At 55.1% G+C, this 19,492-nt stretch overlaps 1 protein-coding gene across 5 annotated transcripts in view; it reads right to left on the minus strand.

Moving 5' to 3' along the window:
• Positions 1-264: 264 nt before the first annotated feature.
• TMEM266 (transmembrane protein 266) overlaps positions 265-19,492 on the minus strand; it is a 143,991-nt gene continuing 124,763 nt past the window's right edge. For all 5 annotated transcript variants that reach the window (XM_008990165.4, XM_054239495.2, XM_002763457.3 and 2 more), the window contains exons 9-11: positions 13,717-13,909; positions 2,933-2,995; positions 265-1,484 (exon numbers count right to left, since the gene is read on the minus strand). In XM_008990165.4, coding sequence (XP_008988413.2) covers positions 910-1,484; positions 2,933-2,995; positions 13,717-13,909 — 831 coding nt within the window. In that variant the 3' untranslated portion in view covers positions 265-909. The remainder of the gene's footprint in view (positions 1,485-2,932; positions 2,996-13,716; positions 13,910-19,492) is intronic.

A 19,492-nucleotide genomic window follows, 5' to 3' on the forward strand; every position in this document is an offset into this window, starting at 1 on the left:
GCAAAACCAGAGGCTGTGCCGAGAGGAGGCTGCTGCAGTGCAGTCCAGCAAGGGGCCTGGGCCTCACCAAGCCCGTGATGGGGGCCAGGCACTAGCAATTTGGAGGGTGGAATGGCCAGGATTCATGACTGCTCACAGGGGATGAGGAGGGAGCCAGTAATACCACACACATCCGTAACTGGGTGGATGGTGGTGCCCTGGCTGGGAACCACTCTGGACACTTTGCCTGGGCTAGTAACCAAAGGAAAACCTCCACCAACAGAGTCTCAGTGCAGCTGGTTTTTATTATTAAAGCCAAGGTTGGAAAATGGTTGCCCCCTGCCTCCCAGAACCCTCCCACCCACCTCTAGGTTGATCCCTTTATATCCTGTGAAGGTGAAAACTAGATTTGTCTTGAAGAGACTCAGAAACGCTCATGCTGGAATGAGAATGAGGACAAATGAAGTAGGCTCAGATGGTGGTCTCCATGTGATTGTGTGGGACTCCACCCAGGATTCCTGGGAGAGACGGCTTAGGGTGGGGCTGGACAGCCCCTGCTCACAGTGCTGTTCCCGAGGGTCCGGGGTGGGTGTCAGGAACGAAGGCAACAGAAGAGGCTGAGCTGGCCCCCCGCACTCTACCCTGCTGAAGCTGGGCCACAGGCTGGTTTTTGTAAAAATGGTTAAAAAGAAAACCCAGCCACGAGCACCACCCTCCCCTGAGCAGGGCGAGAAGAGGCGCCAGCTCTGGGCTTTGAGGTCTGAAGCTTGTGGCCTCCTGGCCTGGCATCGCCTCCCTGGAGGCAGGCAGCACCCTGAGGGAGGCCAGGCGGGCTCCTGGGCCCCGCCTGTGGCCCTTGGCAGCCTCCAGGGTCCCAGGAGAGCTTCGAGATGGCTGTCTCCCCTCCTCCCACCCAGCCCACTGCAGGATCTAGGCCTCAGGGACCCTGTGCAACTTTTGCTCTTTGGATTCCAAAGATCTGTACTTGTCTTCCAGCACGGGCGCGGTGGGCTGGAAGTGGATGACGGGCCTGATCTGAAAGACGGTGAAGCCCTCCTGGTTCTTCTGGTTGAACAGACTTACCCTGTGCTCCAGCTCGGGGCTGGTTTGGGCCGAGCCCGCTGAGCTGGGCCGGGCGAAGGGGGCTGGGTCCAAGGCCCTCTGGGATGGGCAGGGGTCCTCTGACAGGGAGGACAGCAGGTCCTGGACTGTGGCCTCCTCCACCTGCTGCTGGGGTGGCAGGGGAACAGGGCCGGGCTCAGAAGATGGCTCCTCTCGGGCGGTGCTGCAGTCCATGGAGGAGCCCAGCGTCTGGCTGCTGTCACTCTGAGCCCGGGTGACTGAGCTGCGGGAGGCAATCTCCGAGGTGGTACTGGCACCAGTGCCATTACTGCCGAGCTTGAGGGGCATGTCCAGAGAGAAGAGGTCTGAGGAGATGTTGGGCTGGTGGATGTCTATTGCAGCCGTGGTGACCACGCACACCGCTGGCTCTGGGACACCGCTGTCTGCAAGGAAGGAGAGGATCTTGGTCACACTTTAACCTCTGGCACACCTGGGGGACCTGAAGAGGGCAGGTCTGAGCCGGGCGGTGGGTGGTGAGTGTGGACAGGCTGTAGGAGACCCTGCCTTTGTGGAGGGAGGCCTTGGTAGAATTCCCTTCTCCAACATCACCACCCTGCTTTGAGGGGGATTATGCCTCCCCATCTCCTTAAACTCAAGTGTGGGCATGTGACACACTTTGGCCAGTCACCCATGACAAGTGACCTTTGGCACTTCTTGGCAGAAGCTTTATGAGTTGGTGCTTTGCCCTGGCAGCCAACAATGTTCTAGAATAGATGGTGACTGTTCTGCCAACTGGGTGCTGGAGTGACGGTGATGACCTGGGAGCAGAGCCCCCAGCCAACCTGCAGTGGGGCTTTTGTGGCTTTGTTTAAACCACTGACATGCTGGGCTATTTGCCACAGCCGCCTAACCTAGCCCATCCTAACTCAGGAAGCGTGGTGTGCCGGGGCAGGGAACTTGGGTTCCAGTCTGAGGAAGGACTCAAGTTTCAGATGGGCTAGGCGGTAGGATAATCAGAGCCTGCTTAGCGTGCATCGTAGGGTCAGAGAGAGGACATGCAGAGCTCTTTGCTTTAGGCGAGATGTACCCGGGGCTGACCTACAGAGGATGCAGGGTGGGGAGATTCCTCCGCAAAGTTGAGGGCTGAGAGAGAGGTCTAGGCTGGAGACGGTGGTCTTTGAAACCAGCATATTGGATGAGACTTTGAGGGAGGAGAGAAGAGGGGGATGAGGCCTTAGGAGGCCTAAATAGTGGAAAACAAAAAATTCAAATGCATTATTCACATGGCCCAACATAATAAGGTTTTGGGGGCTGTGAAATTCAAACTCAAGAACCGCACGTGGAACCCTGAAATGAAAGGGGCTGTGGAGAATTAAGACACCAAGTGCCTCAGCAATATTTTAAGATTCAATCTTTCCCATAAATAAAAACCACTGGGGTTTCTTGAGGTTTTTCTTCAAATGCAAGAATGAAACATCTAGCAGGGATGCACCTGAGGCCGCAGCTCCTCATGCCCCGGAGTGCTGTGGCATCTCACCCCCCACTGTGCCCACCCTCACAGCTGTGCAGGGTCACGTGGAGTTCTGGATTCCACCCCCTTCCCATTTCAGGGTTCCACATGCAGTTCTTATGGGTGATCACAGAACACCCCCATCCCGGCACCTGCAGGCTAGCCCCTGGGTACCCCCAGCTCCAGCGCTGGAGTTTTCTGGAAGCTGAAGCTCCAGTATTTCAATCTTGAGCACTGCCTGCAGTTATGGTTCACAGGCACCAGGAGATGGCACCTGGCTTCCAGGCATGAGTTGTCTCTGCCCTCGGGTTTAGGGTTTGCTGGGGTCACATGTAGCATGGGGTTCTGGCACACGCAAAACAGCCCCCTACCCATACTTACCACTGCTGGGCCCATTGTAATACTGACTGATGTAGCTGTTCATGTCATCTTTCACTGTAGCTTCTATGGAATTGGGGACAGAGAAGGATGAGTGGTCACTTGTCAGTCCGAGAGGCAGAGACTGCATCAAGTTCTTTCTTCACCCCTTATACTCCCATCCCCACCCCCATGAGAGGAGGCAACCATCTCACAGAAGCCCTCGGTGTGTGTGACGGGAGCCACCTCCTATTTTTCCATGGGGACCCCCTGTCTCACCTGCCCCAGGGGCTGGACTGCACTGGGTGCTGGAGGACCCAGGTTTTAATGAAGCATCTGCCTTTGTACTAACCTGGACAGAGCCCTTCCCCTCTGTCCCCACTTTCCCCATCTCTGAGATGAAGGATGTGGAAATAATTCCTCAGGGCTTTTCCTTGTCTGGATAGCCTGAACCTTCATTGCCTGAGCTTCTCAAGGGCACTGGAAACGCTGCCCTCAGAGAAACCTTGAAATTCCATTTGTAGAAATACACAGCCACAGGGCTGATGCGCATCCAGACAGCCCCTGTGGCTGCATTCATCTGAGGGTTCCAGCCTTCCATGTAGCACAGGAATGGAGCTGGGGAGGTGGGGTGCTGGGGATCCCCACCACCTGCACTGTTCCTGCACATAGTAGGTGGTCAGTACATAGTTACTGAGCAAATAATGGAAAGAGAAGTGAAGAGCTAGCCATGTCAAGGGGGGTAGGAACAAAGTCTTAGAGAAATACTGACCAGCCTGGGCAACATAGGGAGACCCTGTCTCCAAAAAAGTAAATAGGAATCTTGCTTCACCTCTTGAGAGGATCGGGGAGGGAGAGAGGAAAGCTGAGGCTTTCACAGTGGCCTGAGAGTGGGAGGAAAGCCAGGTGCTGGGAGACCCCAAAAGCCATCTTAAGAGCTGGGCCTTCTTCCAAGGACAGAGAGGCAGTGAGGGGCCACAGGAAGGAGTGAACTTGGTCAGATGTGATTGGGAGAGGCCATTCCCAAAGCTGTGGCAGGAAGAGCAGAGACTGCAATGCCTGGGAGGGGTGGAAGGCCTGAGGGGCTGAGAGAGTGAGTGGCAAAGTGTCTGACTGTGCTCTGGGGTTGCTTCCTCAGCCCACTGGGTCCTGGGGTCATGGAAGGGTAGCAGAATCGGACCTGCTTTCAAACCTCAACTTTACCACATATTAGCTAAGTGGCCCTCGCTTAGCCTTTGTTTCCTAGTCTGTAAAATGGGTAGAATGATGCCTATTCTCCAGAGTTGCTATGGAGATTAAATGAGCTAGCATCAGATTCCCAGGGTGGGGTCAGGCACCAGAAAGCCCTCAGCACAGGAGGGCTGAGGATTTCCTCCCTCTCCCAGGGAAGTGTGGAGGTGCTCCAGGGCTGCCCCTACAGCCAGAGTCTGCACCCCTAGGAGCTTCTCTGAGGAAAGGGGTCAGCAGACCCACTGCGTTCTGAGGGCCCTTCCCAGGCTCACCTGTGAGCTGCAGAAGCCAGTCTGCCCTTCCCCTGGGAGGCTGGAGGCAACACAGAGGGGCCTGGCTCTTAAAAGCTTTTTTGGCCTCTTTTGATCTTTAAATGCCTGCGGTCAGAAGTGTGTTTTGCACTAATGCTGGGGCTGAGGGAGGGCCCGGGGCTGGCTCCAGAACCTGCTCATCAGCCAGCTACACTCTCCTCTGCAGCCGGGCATCCATACGCTGTGTGTACTGCCAATGCTGTCTAGCCTGGCTGCTGCCCTGGGAAGCCAGGGGTGGCTGGTCCCTGCAAGCTGGAGGCTCAGGTCCCCCCAGGTCCTGCGGGCCAGGCTGGGGGATCTGGTCACTCATCTTGGTTTTATCCTGAGACCACACCTGCAGGGACTCCAGAGGGCCCTGTGATGTGAGCGGGACAATGAGCTCAGCCAAAGTATCCACAGACCAGCAAAACTTTAACCCAAGAGCCACTTGCAGGAGGAGGCCAGGGTGAATGAGAAAATCGCAGATGCTGAGTTCTTTTCCTAGTGCTGCCACTGGCCTGCCATGGGGGCTTGAGCAGGTCCCATCCCCTCTCTGGGCCTCAGTTTCTTCATGTACCCTGAGGGCACTGGTAAGGCTCTTCCAGATTTTGAGGAGGCCAGGCAGATGGTTCTGAAGTTCTAAGAGGTGACAGAGTCACAGCAGAATGGGAAGAGGCCCGAGGCATCTTGGCCAGTCCCCAGTGCAGGAGTCCCCCTGAAGCTAGCCTGAGAGGGCTCTCTCCACCATAGCCCCCACACTTCTAGGAAAGGTGCACCTGCCTCTTTGTGGAGCAGCTCTGGTCATCAGCTACTGGGCAACTTCTCACTCAACTATCCTCAGTAGTCATAGTGAGCCCACTCTCTGCCAGGTTTTGAGCCCAGGAGTCCCTGCTTACTGGGAGCACAGTCAGGGCCTCCCCAGGGCATCCACTCCTAGACAAACAGCCCATTAGCATTTAATAAGTGCCTACTATGTGTGAGGCTTGCACATACTGGTCCTGCCTTCCAAATAGGTACCAAGGACAAGACCATTTCTACTCACGGTCTATATGACAGCCCTTCCACCACCTAAAAAGCCCCTCATGTCCCTCCTGGGAAGTCTCTTCTTAGCCCCTGTGCAGGCCGGGCGCGGTGGCTCATGCCTGTAATCCCAGCACTTTGGGAGGCCGAGGCAGGTGGATCACGAGGTCAAGAGATCGAGACCATCCTGGTCAACATGGTGAAACTCCGTCTCTACTAAATATACCAAAAAAATTAGCTGGGCATGGTGGCACGTGCCTATAATCCCAGCTACTCAGGAGGCTGAGGCAGGAGAACTGCCTGAACCCAGGAGGCGGAGGTTGTGGTGAGCCAAGATCGCGCCATTGCACTCCAGCCTGGGTAACAAGAGCGAAACTCTGTCTCAAAAAAAAAAAAAAAAGAAAGCCCCTGTGCATTCTCTACCCCTCCCTGGTTTCCCAGCCTTTCCAAGGCTTCAATTCACTATGGAATCCAGCTGTGACCAGAATGGGGGGAGGAGGAAGAGAAGGGAGGGAGGGAGGGAAGGAGTGGGGAGGGGAGAGGGACTAGTGTTTACTCTGAAAGCTCCAGACTGAGGGGTTGACACTCCACACAGTGATCTCCCTGTCCCTGTGATGCAAGGCCGTGACTATTGAATAGACTGTGCACACGGCCCAAGATCTCATGTGATCACACTGCCCTAATGTACCCTCACATCCTCCAAGCATGTTCAGAAACCCTCCTCTGCCGACTCAGGAGCTTGTAGCCAGCATGGACACCCAGGTCGTCTCTGCAGGAGCTGAGGCCAGGTCAGGCCTTCCCCACCCTGTACTCATGTAACCCCCAAGGAGGGCTCGTCGCCTTGGGCAAACGTCAGCTTGCTGGGCTTAGGCCATAGGGGCAGCCTGCTGGAGGCATCCTGAGTCCTTACTCAGTCTACCAAGGTGTTAAATCATCCTCCTCTCTGTGTTGCCTACACAATTGAGGATGCTCACATCTTCATGCAAGCTGTTGAGAAAAATAACCAAAGCCAGGTGACCTTCGGCCCAGACCTCCCTCCTGAGCGTCCAAGGTCTGGCCAACTGTCCCTGGACAACTCCTGGCTGGCGTCCAGCTACTTCTGACTCAACATGTCCAAAATAGAACTCGGTTTCTCCGTCCTCCTCCATGTCCTCCATCTTGGTGACCGGTTCCTGGCACGTTTTAGTACCTGTTACCAACAACTCGACTTCCACCAAGTCTGTGACCAGTTGAGGGACCCCTGGCCCTGTGACCAGTCTTAGATCAGACTTCATGGTTTCCCCTTTGGATTCCTACCCTGCCTGTGGGTTTAATGAATCAGATTACTCATTCTTGGGACGTGCCTGACACAGCCTAGGTCCCTAGGTGGCCATGAGGGGTCTTTTTAGTCTGTACTTGCTCCTCCTGTCCCTACTCCCTCTGCTCCAGACCTGGCCCCACACAGGGCCTCGGAGTGAGCTTTAAGGCATGAGTCTGAGGGCCAGGCTGGCCTGGGCTTCGCTAAGTGCTGACGTCAGGCCTGCCGGCTCTCTGCGCCACACAGGCTGGTGGATCCTCTGCTTCCAGAACTGACCACTTGGGCTGGGGTTCTGTCTCCACCCACAGAGGTGGACTAAGGGCCCTGGAGAGCAGAAGCCACATTTTACTGTCTCCCTGGTGCTCCGCATGGAGTTTGGCATATGCCAAGTGTCATTAGGGTGGACTGGACAGAAGACGATGGTTGGGTCAGAGGCCTGCGGGGACTGACTTCCCAGCCTCCACCCCGACTCCAGGGAGCCACGGAACCACTGCACGCTCAGCAGGCAGTCCCACTGCCCGCCCTGGTTCCTCCTACAGAGAGACTGGGGGGTCTGGGAATGGAGGGGTAGCAGGGGAAACAGACAGAGATGTTAATGGCTGGGAATGGGCCACACTGTTGGCCTCACATGGGGCTGCCCACCATCCATCTAAGAATAAGCCCCTGCCCCTGGGGGTTTGCTTTGATTCAGCCCTGGGGAGCCCTAGAGACATTCTGGAAGAACCCCACAGGGGACTGTGGTGCAGTCTGTGGAGGGGCAGGAAAGAATGGGCACAAACACAGGCTTCAGAACAAAACAGTCCCAGGTCCAACCCAACTCTGCAGGGCTCGTGCTGTGTGGTCTTGGGCAGATCCCTTAGCCACTCTGAGCTTCAGCTTCCTCATCCATAAAATGGGGATAGCAACTGCCGACTCTGCTGGTGAACTGGAAAGAGTCACTGAGCTCATGAATGTTTAGCCCAGGGCCATCATTTGCCTCCCTGAAACCCTGGCCCCAAAGTCTCAGTGCTTTCTGTGGCAGCTGCTCTCTGCTGCCCGGCGCCTTTCTTCCCAGGGTGTGAGCACTTTGCAAACCCAACCTGACTAATCCTCCCAAAGCCCGTCAAGTGCAGCGGTGGCAAGGCTCATCATGTGGGTTTTACCTCTTGGGTGGAGCCCTGGATCTGCCCAGCGAGGAGGCGGAGGTGGAGAGAAAGGGTGGTGAGTCAGCCAGGCCAGGTCTCCTGGAGGTGGCAGGGACCGGCCAGGCTGCATGGACTCTGATGTGGCAGAGGAGGGTATAGGACACCAACCGCATGAACTGTGCAGACCCAGGCCCCAAAGCCCAGTGCAAGGCCCCAATTCCTGGTTTGGGCTCCTGCTCCCAAACTCCAACTTGCTCTTCCATGGCTTGGCAGCCCTCACACCAAGGAGGGCACTAATATTCACTGAGCGCCTACTGTGTATGAGGGATGAGAGCTGCGCATATAACTAAATGCCCAGCCCTTCTCAGTGAAGAACTTCTGCACCTGCTCTATTCTGGAAACTAGGATGGAGACGGGACCCGCTACATCATTTCTAGGTCCCCTGTTTAAAAAGTATGAAGAATTTCAAGAGGGTAAGAGCAGAGCAGTGAACCAAAGTTAGGGCCCTGCGTGACCACGCAGCTTATGCGCCCATGAAGCCAGCTCTGATCACAGAAGTAGCTTGTTGAAACCCAAGCTGAAATGCAAACCCAGACCTGAGTCCTAAACCCATGTCCCTCCGGATGCTTCAAGTGCTACTTTGTGTGAGGCTCTTTCAGGTCTAGTCTTATAGCTCTGGGGTTCCTGTGTCCTGGTCAGGCCCACACATTTGGAGGCCAGTGGATGGCCTTGCCTTCCAGGTCCACTCCTCTCCAAGGACAAGCACTTGTGCAGGCTGAGCTCCCTCCCCTGCTGCTGCCTGGCAGAGGGCAAGCACAGAGCAGGCTGGCCGGGTGCACCCCTGTGGCAGTGTCTCTGGAGGCTGCAGCAGCGTGGGGGACGCAGATTCCCTGTGATATATAGTGAGATGCGTGGCACTCCCACCAGGAGCTGTAATTCATAAGTTATGGGCGAGCTTCAGGACTAATAAATTTGGGAGGGAAGTATTAATGACTACACAGGGGCACTGTGAACTTGGCAGGCCCCAAAGCCTGGAACTCTGCAGCCCAGGTTTTAAAAATGATTTGTGCTAGAGCAAGTCTAAACAGAAGCTGCTTGGCGTTGTCTGACTGTGACCTGCTGGCAACTGTTGAGACTGCAGAGCCGCTTCCTCCTCATGGCTGGGGCTGGCAACCCGCCCTCCCGGGCTGCCCTCCTCCACCCCGCAAAATGCAGGCCCCTTCCGAGGCTCCCGTGACTCGGCTCCTGTCTGCAGGTTAATCCCTGGATTGTCTGTGTCCCACTATGCACGAAGTGAGCCTCAGAGCCTTGTTGGCCTGAAGGTCACAGTTAGCAACAAACACTGCCCTTACTTAATCTCCAGAGTGGCCTATAGTGCTCTTAGCTTGTCCAGCCATAATTTCTAATGTCATGAAAATCCCTCCCTGGGCACAGCTCCTGGTCAAGGAGAGATCAGCTGGGGGATGCCCTGTGTCCCTGGACCACATGAGGCTGTGAATCATGGGTGCCCTTGCCAGCCCCACGTTCTGCCCTCTGTCTTGGAGGCACTGGCTTCGCTGTGGATTCTCTGGGGCTGGCTGTGAAACAGTGTGCAGGGGAAGCTGCCTATGCGGGGGCAGGCAGCATCCAGAGAGCTGGGAGGTACCCAGGGGATGCCCCAGAAAAGGCAGGGAAGAGCGGGCCAGGGGGGACTCCAGGGCTGGATGGAGAGGCATCTGCACCTGCTTTCAGGGTGCGTGTCTCCCCTCTCTATGGGAGGCCTGAGCCTGCCTTGTCCAAATACCCTCTACCCTAGTTTCCAGGAGGGTGAGCAGGGACAGTGCAGACCCCCGTGACATCTTGCTGGTAACACATGGCTGATCAGTTTTCCCTGAGTGGGCTTTGACTCTGACCCAGCTTTCTGCCTTCTGCCCCTGCCTCCCTTCTCCTCCTGGAAGTTGGCCCACTATAAGGGCTGCCGAGAGAAGGAGCAGGAGGGAGGGGCAGGGCTGAAAGCTTCAGAGCACTGCTAGAATGTGCAGGAGATTTTAAAGGCTTGGTTGGTTTGTGGACCCTCCAGGCCCAGATCTTGGTTCCCTGTGGGCTCAAATGTGGCCTCTGGCATCCAGTGTCTTGTAGGTAATTGGCTGAGGGACAAGAAGGGCCATGCTGTTAGCTCTAAAGCTAATGACCCTGAAGAGAGAGAGAGGGGTGCTGGGGAGAGTGGCTGTACCGGAAGTGCTTAGACCTGCAGAAAGAACAGCACAGGGCAGGCCCAAGCCCCAGGTGAGCTGCAGCCTCAAGACAGGCTGTGAGCAGAGCCAGGAGGCTGTCATGGGGGAAGATCCCGGAATGGGCTGTGAGATCGTAAATCTGCTCCTTTCATCCTTGGGAAGCCAGGCAAAGTGGGCAAAAGTTGCTCCCATCTTCCAGAAGAACTTTCAAAAAGAATAAGAAGGTAGATTCCACAAGCACCAGCCTGGGGGCTGAAAGCCAAGAGTGGGGTTTGTGGGGTGGACTACTGCCAACTGGCCTCAGCTCCCAGAGGAGATGCAGGGCTCCACACCAGAACAAGTGATGTCAGAGAGCCTCATCTTGTACTTTGATCAGTTACCGGCTTGAAGACGAGCTTCAATGCAACAAACTCTATGGAGACCTGGCTGAGGTCCGGGCCGAGGCCGGCCCTGAAATAGTCTAGAGGGGAGACACACTTAAACACTTATGGCAGTGGGGCAGGATCTGGACCTCGTGGGATTCAGGAGTCGGTGTAAGGCTGTCAGGGAAGGGCATGGAGGTCTGGGTGCATATGCTAAGATGGGTTCCAAGCAAGAAGAGAAGTCTGGTAGGCAGGTCGGGCCATCCCATGAACAGCATGCAGAGACTCAGAGACCTCACAGAGCATTTACAGAACTAAAGGCTGTTCCATTCCTCTAGAGTGAAAGCTGAGCTGGGGTGGAAGGAAATGAGGCTGGGGAGGCAGCCTGGGGCAAGATCATCAGGGATACACCTGTCAAACAGTAACGCAGGTGTCCTAAGGCGAACTCAGGGAGGACCGAAACCTCCCATGGAGCAGAAGGGCAAAAGCTCGCTTGATCTTGAATGGGTACCCACTCCTCATTCATGTGTTGAAGGCTTAACCCCCAGTACCTCAGAATGTAGTCTCACTTGGAAATAAGGCGGTTGCAGATGTCATTAATTAAGCTGAGGTCCTTATATGCCTGCAGCCCTTATAAAAAGGGGAAATCTAGACCCAGACATGTGCACAGAAGGACGCCATGTGCAGATGAAGGCAGAGCAGGGTGATGCTTCTGCAAGCCATGGATGCCAAGGACTGCCAGCCACCACCAGGAGCCTGAGGGAGGCCTGGGACAGATTCTCGCTCCCAGCCCACAGCGGGTAGCAATTGGGCTCAACCTTGATCTCAGGTTCCAGTCCCCGCACTGTGAGACAATACATTTCTGTAGTTTGTGCCAGCCAGTCTGTGGCATTTTGTTACGGCAGCCCTAGCAAACTAATACACCGGCCTAAGGGGCTTGGGGCTTTTTCCTGAGGGACACGGGGAACCAGGAAAGGTGGGAAGTCAGGCAGTGGGAAGAAAGATTTTGGAATGCTCACTGTATGGTGGGGGAGGAGAGATGGCAGAGGGCAGGCAGCTTGGCGAGGTCGAGACATAACAAAGGCTAAACGAGGAAGATGAAGAAGGGGACTGTTTCAATAAGGAATTGGCGATGGGCTGCAAATCAGGACCTATCAAGCCCTGGCGGCAAGGCAGGAATCAACAAGCTACAGCTGAACACTGATGATCGTGAAGTTCTGCACGAGGCTACAAAAGGCCTGTTGTTGCCCAAGGGTGGGCTGCAGGGACACAGGACTCAGCAGAGCTGTGTGGGAAGACGTGAGGCTGGGTCAGCTGTGAGCTCAGCTAGGGGGTCCCCACAAACTCAGGAGCCTTCTGGCTGCATCGTGGGGTTCCCGGGTCCAGAGAAAGAAAGCAGAAGTGGCCCCTCAGCATTCTGCCCTGAGCTGGCAGCTCCCCAGTAACTGCATTCAGTTGTGGATGTTATTCTGAGACCAAACCACTGGAGAGCTCCGGGAGGGGGCAGTACAGCAAGAACTGGGGAGGGTCCCCCAGGACTGGCTGCGGGAATGCAGGTGATGGTCCTTGGAGGAGAAACAATGTCTAAACGGTCTCAGCTGGGAGAGCACTGCCTGTGTGTGAAACCCACGGCCGGTGGGGAGGCAGGGAGCCAGGGACCAGGCCTCAGTGCAGTCTGAGGAAGAATTTTCTTACAGGCAAAGCCATGTGGAGGTGGGGTGGGCTGCCCGGGGAGGTGTGAAGCACCTATTCTTAGAGGAGGGTGAGCTGAGGCTGCACGGCTCATAGGGTTGGCTCATAGATGGGATTCTCACATCAGCTGAAGGGCTGGACCCAAAAGCCCCCTCTTGCCCCCAAATTCTATGTTTCTAAGCTCTGAAGGTCTCTCAGAAGAGTGGCTGGGCACAGTGGCTCATGCCTGCAAACCCAGCACTTTCAGTGGCTGAGGCAAGAGGATCCACTTGAAGCCAAGAGTTTGAGACCAGCCTGGGCAACACAGCAAGACCCCATCTCTACAAAAATAAAAACTAGCTGGGTGTAGTGGTGTGTACCTATAATCCCAGCTACTCAGGAGGCTGAGGCAGGAGGCTCACTTGAGCCCAGGAGTTTGAGGTGGCAGTGAACTGTTATACCACCACTGTACTCCAAGAGTGAGATCTTGTCTTCCTCACCCAGCTAAAAAAAAAGCAACCACTTCGTTTCCCAAAACCTGTGTGCAGTTTTGCAGTGCCTCACAGCCCTTAGCTTTCTCACACCCATTAGTTCCTCATACCTCTACCTCCTGTGAGGCAGACAGAGCTGGAGTTACGAGTACATTTTACAGAAGGGAACACTGAAACCTCGAGTCATGGAGCTGGGCCTCTTGCCTCCCGACCTGCTCAGCCTGCCCGGCTCTGTCCTCGCTACCCGGGAGAGGTCACGGCATGCCAAGGCAAAATGGATCCTGGATGAAGCTGGGGTTTGGGGTCCCGCAGCCCGAGTTCCCAGCCCAGCACCACCATTTCCTGGCTTGGGTGGCCCCCTGCGTTTCCCCAAACCTCTGAACCTTGCAGCAGTCCTGTGAGGAAGCCTTAGTACTGCTCCTGTTTGACAGCTGGCAAGACCCAGGCCCCGAGAGTCCCGTGACATAAACGGCTGATAGAAGAGTTGGGATTTGAATCTAGAAATAAATAACTCCCCTTCCATACAGGACCCTACCCTGGGCTGCGGCTGTTCCCATCTCCACTAACATCACCTTCCCATCAATCTGCCACCGTCTGCAAGGCTCAGGCTCCAGGCTGCTCTGGCCCCGGGCCTGAACTTTTTTGGGCCCCGGTAGATAGCAGTCCAGTAGGAGGCCCAGACCTCTAAGAAGCCTGGCTTTGCCACTTATTAGCGAGGCGCGTTTGGACGGCTTTACTGGGTCTCGGCTTCTTCAGCCATACAGCGGGAGAGTCATACCTCCTCCTACGGCTGCTGCGAGGACAGGGAAGACACTGCAAACAACGCACGCCGGGGGCCACAGGCACAAAATGGGGATGAGTCATTTCTAGTTTGGGTCAGGGTGGCTGGACTTCATGCTCTCTCCCGGGCTCTGACGGGCACTCCCGAGGCTACTTATCTGAGGGTGCTCCCCAGTCACGGTGAAGGAGGGGCATACACCTGCAGGGAACCGCGGCGCCTTCAGCAACCTGGAACCCCAGCCTCTCTGCGCATAGTCCCGGGGCGCGGGAGGGAGGCGAGGGGGCGCCCCCCGCCATGGCATCTGGGGCCGGGTGGAGACCCAGACTCACCTTGCGACGGCTGCAGCTCCTCCACGACGCTCTCGGCCGCCGCCGTCTCCTCGTCCCACGCGCCGGCCTCCACCACCTTGAAGCGGCTGCGCGGCTGGCTGAGCACGTGCGGGGCCTGCAGCGCCGCCTCGCGCTCCGCAGCCAGATCCAGGTCCTGCTGCGCGAGGTGCGCGCGCAGCTGTCGGATCTCAAACTGCAGAAGGAGAAGGGCCGGGCTCGATCTGGGGCGGGGGCGGCCAGGCAGAGACCCCAGACTGACCTCTGGGTGCTTTGTGGAAAGACCACTGGACGGGCAGTCAGGAGCCCTGGGTATGAATTCATTCCAGCTCCTCACCCAGATACGGCACCCCAAGGGGGCTCGACAAGTAAGCACTGATGACTAAGGACGAACAGGAAACCTCGGGACATCCAGGGCCCGCGTTCCCAGCCTGGGGACCCCATCCTGCCATCACTGCCCGCTGGTCAGAACACTGGCTTGTTTTCTCCCAGTAACACCCACTTCTCTCCTCCACGAGGAGGCACCCAGGACCAGACCGGGTTCAGTCTCAGCCCTGCGGCTTCCAGGCCCTGTGGCCTTGAGCAAGTCCCGTCACCTCCCCAGCCTCAGTTTCCTTGTCTGCAAAATGGGGTTTTCACCTCTTTGAGGACTTGGGTTGCTTCCTCTTAAGGGCTTTCTCCCAGGTGGATGGCAGCCTATTTGAATCTCCTGCATTGCACCTACACCTCCTGACATTATTGTGTATTTATTTTCATGTTTTATTGATTTTACTTTTACGAAAATAAAACATGCACACACAACTGAAAGCATTCACGAACGACAGGGTGGCCAGACAGCAACCTGGCCTTGTCAAAGCTGCGTACATTTTGTTTTACTTTCTGTTGGGGAAAGCTTCTCGGAAAGGCTTCCAGCTACCTCTTGGGTTTGTGGCTGAGGTGGCCAAGCCCGGGCCTTCCTGGGACATCTGGGCCAAAGCGAAGTTTGGGCCTGACATTGCGGGTCCGGGCCGCGGTCTCGCGGGAAGGAGGGCCGTCACCGCCACCTAGTGTTCCCCGCACGCCTCACACTGCTTCTGCACCGGGCGAGCAGGGAGACCGGACAGCCGAGACAACGCCGCGGCCCCTGCCTAGGAGGTTACCTACTTGCCCATGCCGCCCAAATGCACCTCTCCAGCCCTGACTCCTCAAACCCGGGTGTCAGACTGTCACCTCCAATGCCTCCATGAAAGTATCACTTTCACAGGAGTTGCTAAATCAATCTGGTCAAAGAAGAACTCTTCACTGGCTCTCCAAACCTGTTCCTCAAGTGTTTTCATCTCATTTTAGCTGGAGCCAAAGATGCAATCACCTTCCTTGCTTCCTCTCTTTCCCTCACCCCCACATCCAATCCATCCCCCAAGTCCAGCAGCTATCCCACTTCCCTCCACCTCCACTGCCACCTCTGGCAGTGCCCACCTGGCCCACTTCGTCTCATTCTGTCTCCTGTGACCTGACCCCAAGACACAGTCCTCCTCCTGGTTCTATAATACCAATCATGTGCTGATTTCAGGGCCGCTTTCTCAGCTGCTGCCGTGGCCCCCTCAGAGGGCCCTTCGCTGACCGATACCTAGAGCAGCCCCTTGGGTACTCAGTCGCATGAGCCTATCTGAATTCTCTGTATTGCACTTACCACCTTCTGATGGTGTGTATTTAATGTTTTCTTGATTTTACTTTTATGAAAGTAAGACACACATACAACTAAATGCATTCATGAACAACAGGGCAGCCAGACAGCCACCTGGCACTGGACAAACTCCCAATACCAGGGTCTACAGGTTTTGTCTCTGGGATGGCGAAAGTTTTCAGCTTCCTGCCTGAGGCTCTGTTTGGTTGCTTCTGTGCTGGGAGTAGGGCAGAGGAATGGGGCAGACTTTGAGTTATTCCTCATTTTCAGCCCTCCACCTTTCCCCAGGTCCCTGCCTAACCCGGTGCCCACCTGAAGAGGCTTCAGGTTACTTTTCTCCCGAGGACAAACCCCTTGACTCTTGCAGGTGGGGGAACTTAGTCTCCTGGTCATGCAGGGTTTGGAAGGGCGTCATGGGATCTCAGATATTACGCATGCAGACTGTAAACCACGCCCACCCAGTGTCAGCTTCACACTACACCCTCTTCCAGACCCTCAGGGGTTCCAAGGGGAGAGTCACCCCATTTCCCTCACTGTCCTCCTCTGCGGGCACTTTAGTTACCCACTCTCCACTCTGCTGGATCAGTTAGCATTTTGTCTAGTCTCCATTTTTCCCCAATCACTAAAATCTCTTTCCTTTGTCCTAATGGACAAGACTTAAAGAGAGTTCTGTTTCCTCCTTCCCTCCCTCCCTCCCTCCTTCTTCCCTCTCTCCTTTCTCTTTCTCTGTCTCTCCCTTTTTCTTCCTTTTTTGAGATAAGGTCTTACTCTGTCTGCCACACTGAAGTGCAGCGGCATGATCATAGCCTTGTATTCATGGGCTCAAGTGATCCTCCCACCTCAGCCTCAGCTGGATTACTGGCACATGCCCGGGTAATTTTTTTGTTTTTATTTTTTGTAGAGACAGGGTCTTGCCATGTTGCCCAGGCTGGTCTCAAACGTCTGGGCTCAAGCAGTCCTCTCACCTCAGCTTCCCAAAGTGCTGTGATTACAGGTGTGAGCCCCGTACTCGACTAAGAGGTAGTTTCTTAATTCTAATGCATTTATGACTTTGTTCTTTACTGTCATTCTACTGGGGTTTGGGGAAGGAAATCAGATAAATATTTGTGATCACGCCATGATATGGTTTGGCTGTGTCCCCACCCAAATCTCATCTCGAACTGTAGTTCCTATAATCCCCATGTTGAATCATAGGGGTGGTTACCTCCATGCCTTTATCAGATCTCATGATAGTAAGTTCTCACGAGATCTGATGGTTTTATAAGGGGCTTTTCCCCCTTTGGCTTGGCACTTCTCCTTGCTGCTGCCATGTGAAGAAAGATGTGTTTGGCTTTCCCTTCTGCCATGATTGTGAGTTTCCCAAGGCCTCCCCAGCCATGCTGTGAGTCAATTAAACCTATTTCCTTTATAAATCACCCAGTCTTGGGTACGTCTTTATTAGCTGTGTGAAAACAAACCACCATTTTTAAAGAACCATCAGTTTACTTCTTATTCACCCACAGTGGTGTTCCAGTGGGTGAGAAAAAAAGGCATACTCCTAGCATGGCTGATTTCAACCTGCCAACAAGATGCCATGGGGGAGATAGGCACAATGGGTTCTCGTGAGCAAGTGAAACCTCCACCGCACCACTGCCACCCTTCACCCCCAGGAGAAGAGCATCTCCACCAGCAGGGGTCTTGTCTGTTTTGTTGCATGGTATGCAAAAGGCATTCAATAAACATTGTTGAATACACGAACAAATCAATGCGGGAAACCAGTTAGCTTGTTCAGCTCCGTGGCTTCAGAGTCAAAGGGAGCTTTGGGCTCCCTGTCCCAAAGCTAAGACAAAGATGGAGGCCTCATGCTGGCTATGTACTAAGCCCTGACCCTGGCCACCCACCGAGCCTGGACTCTGGTCACCCACTGAGCCCTGACCTGGTCACAGACTCAGCACTAACTCTGGGCTCGGACGAGGCTCAGACACTGAACCTTGACAACCCAGCACTCAAAGGTGGCTGGAGGGCCCACAGAGTGAGAAAGCAGGCCTTTATGTACAGGGCAGGAGGGTGCAAGCCACCCCTCTGGCAGTAAGGTCTCACAGGTGACTAAGGGTGCATGAGGCAACCTCCCAAGCTCTGCTGGGGCTGGGAGCCCCTCCTGCCCTGTTGATCTGAACCTCCCATGGGCACACCCAGCCCACTTTCTCCAAGGCCACTCATCCAGGCCTGCAGGCCAGCTAATGGCTTCCTGGCCGCTCTGAAGGGATGCATTATTGATGGCTTGTAATTGATATGGAGCTGCCCAGGAGTGTCCCGGTGGAATTCAGGCCAGACAGCCAGAGGCCAGGGCTTGCCCAGCCCCAGGCCCACATGTGCAGACGCAGGCACATACACAGAACCAAGTTTCAGCTAAAGAGATGAACTCCAAGTGTGCAGGAGTTCTCTCATTCATTCATTCAGTACGAAGTCAAGTAAAGCAGGGTAGGGCGATGTTAACGTTCTGTTACAGATTTGGGAATGAAAATGCCTTCCCCAGCTTGCAGATAAATCCTGGATAGCCCTAGCAAGGGGTGGTGTGGGGGAGGCTGTCAGCTGCACTGCAGGGAACAAGTCCCCTCTGAGAGCCAAGCACAGCTGGGGTGGTACTTACAGCAGAGGAAGCATGGTGTATACAAGGGCCAGAGGGCCAGAAGGGGCTGGGGAGCTCGGCCAGGGCCCCACCAGGCAGAGCCTGTAGCCACAGGAAGATGTTTAAAGAACAACCTCTGGAATCCTCCAGACAGAAGGGTGGAGTGGCGGGAGTGGTGGTGCAGTGAGCCAGATGGGCATTTGAAAGGGCCATACTGACTGGAGAATGGAGGACAGACCAGATGGGGCCACAGTGAGCATGAGAACGCCAGCTGGGAAGCTACTGCAGAGTCCGTGGCAGCGATGACCAGATATGGACTAAGGTGGAGACGGCAGAGATGGAGATATGAGGCAGGGTAAGAGAACCACCTAGGAGGTAAGATGTCAGCACGTGGCGTGGACTGGAATGGGGGTGACAGAGAGGACAACCTGCTTTGGGGACAGATTTTGGCAAGCTTCACACCCAGAGGGTGTGAGGTGGCTGGATGCTGTCCATCTGCCCTGAGGAGGAAGGACTGACTCCTCAGAGGGGAAGTACACATGGGCCACATGACTCTCGGCCCAGTCACTGGCTGGGACAGCCCAGGGGAGTTTCCACAGGTGCTAGTGAGATCTTCAGAGCTGGCCTCCTGGATCCTGCTCTGCATATCATGGGGACATGTGCCTCTGCAGCGTTGCCCAGGGGCCCTAGGACATCAGAGCCTCATGAGTCAGATGGGGAACCGAGGCCCTGAGGTGGGAAGGAGCCTTCTGTGCTGGGAGGGAGGGTGTGGGAAAAGCCAGAACCGGATGGTGCTTCAGAAGCAAAGCAGGGGCCACAGCCCACAGCCCTGCCTTCTAGCCCCCAAGACGCTGTGCCAAGGAACTTGCAGTCTTATGGGCAAGACGGAAGTGTCTCAGCCCAGCAGAATCCAGGGCAGCTTGATGGCAGCAGGGGCCAGGAAAACAGGAAGTCACCAGAGGGGAAGAGCAAGGGCTGGAAACTGGAGGCTGAGTTCTTGGCCCATCACCCCTCCCTTGCCCTAACTTTGGGTGAATCTCTTTTCTTCCCTGGGCCTCCACTGTGTGTCCAGTAAGGCAAATGGACTCACTGAATTCCAAGTCTATGACGAGCTCTATACTAGCTCCAGGACCCCACCTGGAGGCAGTGAAGTGCAAGTGCAGCTAAGGCTCCATGCTGTTTTGAGGGCCCTCCGCCACTCCCCACCAAATGCCCTGTCCCCAGAGAATAGAGTCTCTTCAGATAGAAACATAACAGAACCCACAACCTCTAAAATGCATCATGAAGGATGTGGAGCACACCGTGAGAATCACTCCTCATGCACATCAGCAGAAAACATGATGGTTATCAAGCCATAAAGCAGTTGATAGAAGTTGACCTGGGTCAATATTTGAGTAAACAGACAAGGACTTCAAAATAACTACAGTTAATATGTTAACAAAAATAGGGGAAAGACAGACAAAATGAGTGTAGTGTTTCAGCAGAGAGTTAGACTCTAAGAAGAACCA

Source organism: Callithrix jacchus, chromosome 8 (genome assembly GCF_049354715.1).
Source record: "Callithrix jacchus isolate 240 chromosome 8, calJac240_pri, whole genome shotgun sequence".
Taxonomy (NCBI): Eukaryota; Metazoa; Chordata; class Mammalia; order Primates; family Cebidae; genus Callithrix; species Callithrix jacchus.